Here is an 8,669-nt window from a genome sequence, read left to right as displayed (position 1 = left end):
AACAGCCTGCGGTATTAACTGCAAAGCGCCTTGGAAGAGATTTGCGGCCGAAGATATTCTATAGTATGGGCGCGCACTGGGGGAGGGCGGGGTTGGATCTAAAAGGAACCCTTCCCACATTCAGATTTACAGTACTGTACAGTACTAATCTCTCTTCTCTCTATGCTCCCCCTAGACTTCCCATGCCACCTCTCTAGAAGCAGCAGCGCCCCCTTTCCCTTTGTTTTGTTTGCGATCGCCTTCCGTAAACAAAGAGGATGGAAAGAAAAGCAGAAGGCGAGCCAGCCCAAGGCCGCTCGGCCAGCCTCGGCAGCGCCACAGCCTAGAGGGCAGTGTGAGCGCCGCGGCCGCAGCCTGGAAAGGCGGAGCGGCAGGAACTGCTAAGGCGAGGCGTTCTTGACATCAGTTCCTCTGGCTGGAAGTGGGGAGTGGGTGGGCAGAGTTTTCTTCCCGAAAATGCCACAAGTAGAAAGCGGCGAGCCCCGGGCGGCTGCCCTGGGGCAGGAGGCGGCAAACGGGCGCGCCCGGTGAAGGTCTGCTGCCGGCGGCGCGTTCGAGGCTGCGCGCCTCCTCTTTTCCCCTCCTGGGAACGAAGGAGCTTTAGTTAGTGGCGGCGGCAGCAGCAGCAGCAGCAACGTCAACTCCGGCCCCGCTCGCCGTCGCACCCAGCATGAGCAGTGGCGACGGGCGCACGGGCGCCCGCGTGGCTGTGAAGATGGAGGTGGCCCCCTTCTACGGCGAGGAAGGGCTGGAGCTGCTCCCGGACTTCGTGCAACTGCCGGGCTTCGCGGGCGGGCCCGGCGCAGCGGGACCTGCGGGGCTGGATCCGGCCGAGGAAAGCGCGGCGGACCAACAGCACAAGCTTCTCCTGGCCGGGAAGAAGCAGCAGCAGCAGCGGGACTTGGTGGTGGCGGCGGCCACCCCCGGCGCTGCCTTGCCGCCAACCGGTCCCTTCACCTCGCTGCGCCCCCGGGGCGGCACCAGCAACACCGTGCACCGCCTGATGCCCGACGCGCCCGGAGTCGGCCAGGAGGTGGGCTCGGGCGTGCTGCAGCCTCTGTTGAAGCTGCCGGCGGCCGCCGACCTAGAACAGCTGCTGATCCAAGCGGGCAGCCCTGGCCTGGCCGGTCCGGCCAGCCCCAGCGGTGGAGGGCCTTCGGTGGTCGCGGCGGCGGCGGCAGCCGGGGGCTCCTTCTTGTACCGGTCTCCGCAGCCCTCAGCCCAGCAGCAGGCGGTGACGCAGGAACAGGAGGGCTTCGCCGACGGCTTCGTGAAAGCTCTGGCCGACTTGCACAAGCAGAACCAGCTGCTCGGCGTGTCTCCGGCGCCCCTCTCGCCCACCCAGCTCCCGGGGGCCCCCTGCTGCCCTCCGTCTCGCCAGGAGTCGCCCGCCGTCTACACCACCTTGGGCGGCTTCAACCCGGCCAGCCCGTCGACCGGCGGCACTTTTTTCTCTCCCCAAGTCGTGGCTCGTCTTCCAGCGCCCGGCTCGACGGGCAGACCTCTGGAGGAGCCGCAGACGGTGCCGGAGGCGGCCGTGGTGTCGGTTCCTCCTCCTCCGCCACCCCCGGCGCTTTCGTCCGGAGACTCACCGCCGCCGGCCTCCTCCTTGTCTCCGCTGGATGCCGAGAGCCAGGAGCGCCTGAAAGCCGAGCGCAAGAGGCTGCGCAACCGCATCGCGGCCTCCAAGTGCCGTCGGCGCAAGCTGGAGCGCATCGCCCGCCTGGAGGAGAAAGTCAAGGCGCTCAAAGGGCAGAACGCCGAGCTGGCCGCCACCGCCAGCCTCCTGCGCGCCCAGGTCACCCAGCTGCAAGGCCGCGTCCGGAGCCACCTCTCCAGCGGCTGCCACATTAACGCCGCGGCTGCAGTCCCGACGCAGACCTCGGCAGCAGCTAGCCAGCCCCCCGGCAGAGAAGGACCCACAGAACCGGAGACCAGCGCGTGTTGAAGCCGCTCGACCGTCCCGGGACGGGGAGAGATACCGATGCGCACACAAGCTTGCCTTGCGTGGCATAGCGGGAAGGATGACCCCCTTGATCGTGGCGCCACGACAGAGCCACCTTCAGTTCCCTCTTCTTCGGTTCCCAAAGGTGCCATTCGGTCATCTGAGGAGGTTGGCGAACGGATGGGTGAAGAGGTTCCTCTCCCACACGCCCCCTATGCATCCCTGTGCCCTCTTACCAGCTCCAAAGGGAGCCCCAAGAGCCAGAGAGAAACCGCGGTGTAGGCCTAATGGGAGGTGGGGAGGGAGAAGAAGTGTGGGGAGCAACAGTCTCTGCTCCTCAAGGGACAGGATGGGACAACAGGCGCTTTGGACAGCCAGGGAATGTTGTTTACTCCGGAAGCAAAACTTTTAACAAGTACTCTTCAGTCGAAACAAAATTGAGATCATTTCCAGCATTGATAGCTTTCCTGCCAAGTTGTGAAAGTGACGCTGAAGTGATTAATAACCAGATTGTGATGTTTGGGTTTTTTTTCCAGGAGCACAGGTCAGGTGCACAAACATCAAGGGAAAGGAGGGTGTGTGAAGCTACACTGGTTGATGCTATTCTGACAGCCCCCAGTTACATCAGGAAGCCTGAGGCTGGCGATCTTCAAAAAAAAAAAAAAAACTCCGGCTTGAAAATATGCTCACTTTTCTAGCTTCTCCAACTCAAACAAATCTGAAAAGCTTTGCAGATCAGACATAGAAAAAAACAAAACCAGATTGTTGCTGGAAGTCCAAAGATCTCTTCAATGATCCCACCCCAGCTTATGGTGTGGGCAGAAATTGTCTTTGTTGAGGACTGTATATTTTAGAGATTCTTGAATCTTATTTTTTTCCTTTTGTGGTGGAAGGTGGTGAGAGTCAACCTGTATAGCTTTTTCTTCAAGTTGACAGGGATTGTTAAAAACTCCAGTATTTTTTTGGGTGGCTACTGGCTTATTTATTTATTTCTTTAAAAAGGCTTTAGATTTTCTATGATGGGGTGCTAAGTGTTTGGTAAGGGGGATCTATGTCATGCAGATTGCTAGGTGTTTTGTTAAGAACAGTAATATTTTTAAAAGATACAATCCTTGCGGTTTGACATGGGGTAGTTTTGTGAAATGTTTCTCAAGAATTTGAGGCGGTTGTAGCTAATACACGGCTTGTCAAGTCATATGTACAGAGAGAGAACTTATTATTTTCCTGCTGTAGAAGTTTTATAGAATTGCTCAGACCTTGAGAGAGCCAAAAATGTAATTGTTTAGGAAGATACTGTAAATATTATAGAAGATACAGCAGTGTGGTTTATCTTGGTGTAATAATGGAAAGTCTAAAAATGATTACCGTAGTTGCTGTGAGAACGTTTTGGTTGAATTTCTGATGCCGGGTAATTTGCTCATCATGAATGAGTAGTGCTAAAGTACAGCAAAAGAAGAGGATGTGCCACACAAAACTATTTATTTAAAAATTAGTGTTTTAAGAAAATGTTTTTTTTCTAGACTTATGAGCTCCATTTTATTTCTTGTGCCAGCACAAATCTGGGGCATTGATAGGCTTATTTATTGAAATGCTTTGGAATGTCACATTTTATTTTTATAATGTGCAGAATGATAAAAGAAATGGTTTTGGAAGAGTAAATATCAGATGATTTATTCTTCATGGTGTACATTCCAGCTGTAATTGCTCTGTATGGAAGTATAGTGGCTGAGGCTGCAGTCCTATGCCTACTTACTAAGGACTAAGTCCCATTGAACTCAATGGAGCTTGCCTTTGAGTAGACATGTCTAGACTTGCACTGCCACTGCTATGCAGAAAAGGCTTGGTTTTAAAAAAAATAGAACAATTCTATTGTACTGTGTTTTGAATAACACATAGAAACGTGGGTAGTTTTTCTTCCAAGAACAGTGTATAAGCTATTTTATTGCAGTTTCCATTGTAAATATTTTCTAGTTCTCAGTGTGTCTGGCTGTTAACCAGAAGGTTGGTGGTTCAAGCCCACCCAGGGATGGCTGTGGGCAGGATTCCTGCACTGCTGGGGGGTTGGACTAGATGACCATCCTGACCCCTTACAACTTACAATTCTGTGATTTTGTGATTCCGGGTGGGAGGAGGAAAGAGAAGTTTGAAGTCTTTGATATTTGTTTTAAAGTGGGATCAGTTAAAAGAAACTGATGCCTGTAATTTGTTTAACTGCGAGTTTTGATAGTTTTCTGGTCAAAGTGTGTCGTGCATAATCTCTTCCCCGTCCCCAATTGTATAGAACATAGTTTGGATGCCTCTCAAAATGCAGTTTTAGTGTTTCTGTGGTTTATTTTAAACTTGAGCTCTAAATATAACAATCCTTGCCTGGATATAACATGTGAATGAGCTTGTGGCAGTATATATATATTACTTTCCATAAGGCAGTACTGTGACAACCTTGCTTGATAAATAAGTACAAACAGATGTCATAGATTATATTACACAGTATGATTCCCATGCTTTGGAGCAATGCTTTGCATATTTACTTGGAAGTAAGTCCCAATAGGTTAAGTCAAGCTTATTCCCAAGTTAGGTGCACATAGGATTGCAGCTCCAACTTAATGACATCAGGAGCTTTTTGTATTTGGAAGCATAATGCTGCAGATAAGTGAAATAACCAGTCTTATCCTTTTAGAAATGGAGAAACTTGGAAGAAAGATTAATTCATTTGATCAGTCCATCTTGCATTAATTGCCACAGTTCCATCAATATGGCAGAAAAAGTACTTGAGCTTGCATACTCTTAAAGGATAATATAGCAAAGGAGGAGACTTTATAGCAGTGCCTTAAGTGTGAGGGATGCAAATTAGATAACGAGTTGTACAAAAGGTATCACCTTAGCTGGGACCAGAGCAGCTACTACATTTATATAGTTGAAAATGCCTGATGATGTGACATTGTTTTTTCCCAGGTGGGTTCTGATCTGGAATATTAAATCTAAGGGGGGGAAAGCTCAGGCTTAGATAAATCATGGTTGTTGCTGCTTCTCAAATGTACCTGGAAATGGCATGTTTCTTGCAACTTGTTTCTTAACTTTTCTGATTAAGGGTACATAATAACTCTGGCTGTCCTGAGACGGTTGGAGCCGAGAACCTACATTTTCTTACCTGTTGCGATTGGTAGGGCTGCATGCTGCATCATTTCTGCCCAAATCGTATTTTGCATCTTGAAATACCTGCAGTGTTCTAGGTTGTTCACCCATTTCATAGCCCTTTCTGCTAAAGTCAGTAGCACAAAGTCAACAACTTTGTGTTTGCTATCTGCCTCATATTTGTATTAATGGCTCTTGTTTTCTAAAAGTACCAATCATCCTGTCAGTGTCCCTGCAAACCTGTTTAAATGCAGTGTCGTTCACGAATTTTACTTTCTGACCCACCAATAGAATTCCTCTCATTCCCCAGCCTCAGATGCATTCAAGCCCATTCCATGTTGTGGTCTGTCCCTCTCCTCGCACCCACCCAAGTTCTGAGAACCCCTCTCTCTCTCTTTTTGCAGAGGTGAGTTAGTACCTGATTGATCATTCCTTTAAAATGCACTTTTTCACATCTGCATTCACCTTTTAACTCCTTTCTGGTTGCTCTTTTGTGTGCATGCATTATAGTAAGTCTTTGGTTTGCTTTCTTTGGCTCCTGCACGTTTGATAATTTTAAGAATACCCACCAGATACACACACAGGCATGCACACACAAAATTCTAGGCTGAATGGTACTCACCTGCATTAGCACTTTGTTGGGCAAATATTCCAGTTTCTAGTGAGCTTGGCGATCCGGGTGGTGTCCATTGTTGAACTGGCATGGCACTTTTCTGTCAGTGAAAAAGGCGATTTAAAGGGACTGTAAACCTTTTTCCTTAAGCAGGGGGAGGGCAGCTGGTTTCCTGCACACTTACATAGCCCACATGAACACTCAGGTAGTAACTCGCATGGTTGTGTGTCTAGAAGAGCTGACTAATTTGTTGCTAACTTAGTGAGTGACGATGTGTCACAACTCCTACCCAGTTCCTCTTTTTAACACACTGGTGGTATAGGTCTGGCTCTCAAAAGATTCCCCCCCCCTATCGTTAGGTAGAAGCTCATGTTCAGGTGTGGACTTGATCTTCAAATACGTAACACGATAGTTTTTTTGTGGACCTAGATGCTCGGAATGGTGCGTGGTTTTATAGCAAGTATGTTCTTCAGCTACAAAAAAAATGAATTGCTGGGTTTAAAATGTCAACTATCTGAATGGTGGTGGCGCTTTCCATTTTTAACCAGTGCTGAACTGTTGCCATAGTAGGGTGGTGTTTTTCATTTTGAAGTACTTGAAAGCAGATCTGCACTAAGTGACAGCTTAAATACAACAGGCAGAGATGTTGACGGCACTAAAGTTTCAATTGATTTAAACATGTTCTCAACTCTGCCACTGAAATCAGTGGGGTATGAAAGTACTAATTTTTGCTGAAACAACTTATGGATTTTTATATTACAGCCAGAATATTTTAATAACATTTCCCTGGAAAAGAAGAATATATAAAGCACAAAGTGATGTAAGTGAGGGTTTTTTTATATATATATATATATATATATATATATATATATATATATATATATATCTTTCTGCTGCAAATTTGAATCCATTTTTAGTTATACACTGGTTAATTGTGAAGATGTGGTTGAATGTTGAAATGATGTAGCTCAGAGGCAGCAAACTTAAAAGTGATTTCTCTTCACTTCAGCTGGGGTTAAAAATAATGATCACTGTTTAGTAATGATACCTTGAATTTTTTTAACCTGTTCCTTTGAGGCAGAGACACTTGATTTGCTCACTAGCTATAATTTCATAGATTACTAATGCATATGTTTCCAATCCAACATTTGGATGCAGTCATTCCAAGCTTATAGTCTGTCTGCATTTTAAAGTGGTATTCTAAGATGTGTAGGTTTTAGATTTAAGACTCCATGATTACTATGCATGCTTAATCCTAGAAATGCCGATCAGCAAAGCTGCAGCCTTTTGTGCATTTAGAGAGGATCAGGCTGCAAGACCTGGTCTCGTAACTAGAAGAGTTGTGTGGGAATGAGAGAATTGTCAAGACTTAACCTTGTGTGAGTTAAGCATGAAAAAATAAGACTACATGTATTCACACTACAGTGGTACCTCTGGTTACGTACTTAATTTGTTCCGGAGGTCCGTTCTTAACCTGAAACTTCTTAACCTGAAGCACCACTTTAGCTAATGGGACCTCCTGCTGCCACTGCGCCGCCAGAGCACAATTTCTGTTCTTATCCTGAAGCAAAGTTCTTAACCTGAAGCATTATTTCTGGGTTAGCGGAGTATGTAACCTGAAGCGTATGTAACCTGAAGCGTATGTAACCCGAGGTACCACTGTAGTTTGAGTTATATCATCAGTCCATGTTCTAGGTATCCTGCTCATATGATCACAAACAAGCTAACCTGCTGTGCCAGGTAAGGAGTTATTTCAGATATTCTGGTTCTAATCGCTTGCAAATGTTTAAACAGTGGATAATAATAATAATAATAATAATAATAATAATATCCAACTAAGTCACACTTGTCCATTGATTTCAGTAGGTCTACTCCTGAGTGTGACTTCGTTGTCCTGTATATTATATCAGAAGATTAAAACTTGCTGCAGTTACTGAATGATGCCTTCTTCTGTTAGCATACCGTAATCCCTGTTTTTCGTAATCTGCTTACTATTTCCCATAGTAGATTTATCGGCAGTGGGCAAGTGTGGTGGAGCAGAGGCATTTACCTGACTGCCCAGAACAGGCATAGGCAAACTCGGCCCTCCAGATGTTTGGGGACTACAATTCCCATCATCCCTGACCACTGGTCCTGTTAGCTAGGGATGGTGTAGTCCCAAAACATCTGGAGGGCCGAGTTTGCCTATGCCTGACCCAGAAGGGGAGCCACCGCTACGTTCCGGGAGTGGCAATGGTGCAAATGCTACCAGCAGAGCCAACCCAGTGGTCCTGCTGGTGCGTTTGCTCTGCGCTGCCCTCCCAGTTAATGGCAGCGGCTCATCTGCCGGGAAGTCGGGCAAGTGCTTCCATCCTGCTATGCCGTAATGCTCCTGGATAGCATTCACTGTGAGTTGTCTGTTGCATTACAGGTCCGTCCCCCCCAAAGTAGGCATGCTGAGACCCAGTAATAGAAAACAGTAAAACAAATTGGGACCCTGCTTGGTCTCTGTCAGCTGCCTCCAAAATGATCACATTCCTGATAATCCTTAGCAGTGCAATAGTGAATTATAGTATGGCACCTGTACCAAACTGCTTTGAAGCAGATTAAGATGAATGGCTTGATGTCAAATGCTGTAAATGTGCATGTTACTGTGAGAAGAGCATAAATGTGACCTTTTCCTTTCTCTTTTTGTAGCTTTTGTCCTTGAGTCCTATCAAACTTTTTGTGGGAATATTCAGGGAGGCAGGAGAGAATATATTGTTTATCAATATCCTTCCTAACTTGCGCTAGCAAGTCCCTTTACTTATCAGAGTTTTACATTCCCCTTTTAAACACACAGCGGGTAGCTGGTTGCAGGCTTGTGTAAGCCTTTCACTATTAGGTTCCTGGTAAGTTCCCTTATATCCCTCTTAAAAGAATAAACACAATTTACTCACATCATCAGTTCACGGTAGGATCCCTGAAGGCAGACTTAGTTACAAGTATATACAAGTATAT

General features: G+C 46.9%; 1 protein-coding gene across 1 annotated transcript; it reads left to right on the top strand.

Annotated features, from left to right (window-relative positions):
• The first annotated feature begins 294 nt into the window (after positions 1-294).
• LOC117061085 (transcription factor jun-D-like) lies at positions 295-2,506 on the top strand. The gene has a single exon (XM_033173767.1). The coding sequence runs from the start codon at positions 671-673 to the stop codon at positions 1,946-1,948; it is 1,278 nt and encodes a 425-aa protein (XP_033029658.1). The 5' UTR covers positions 295-670; the 3' UTR covers positions 1,949-2,506.
• The last annotated feature ends 6,163 nt before the right edge of the window (positions 2,507-8,669 follow it).

Source organism: Lacerta agilis, chromosome 16 (genome assembly GCF_009819535.1).
Source record: "Lacerta agilis isolate rLacAgi1 chromosome 16, rLacAgi1.pri, whole genome shotgun sequence".
Lineage (NCBI taxonomy): Eukaryota > Metazoa > Chordata > Lepidosauria > Squamata > Lacertidae > Lacerta > Lacerta agilis.
Note: the sequence above shows the minus strand (reverse complement) of the source record. Positions and strands in the feature narration are given on the sequence as shown.

What these genes read in the sequence shown, in the direction of transcription:
- LOC117061085 (XM_033173767.1), top strand. Translation starts at nt 671, where the DNA reads ATGAGCAGTGGCGACGGGCGCACGGGCGCCCGCGTGGCTGTGAAGATG.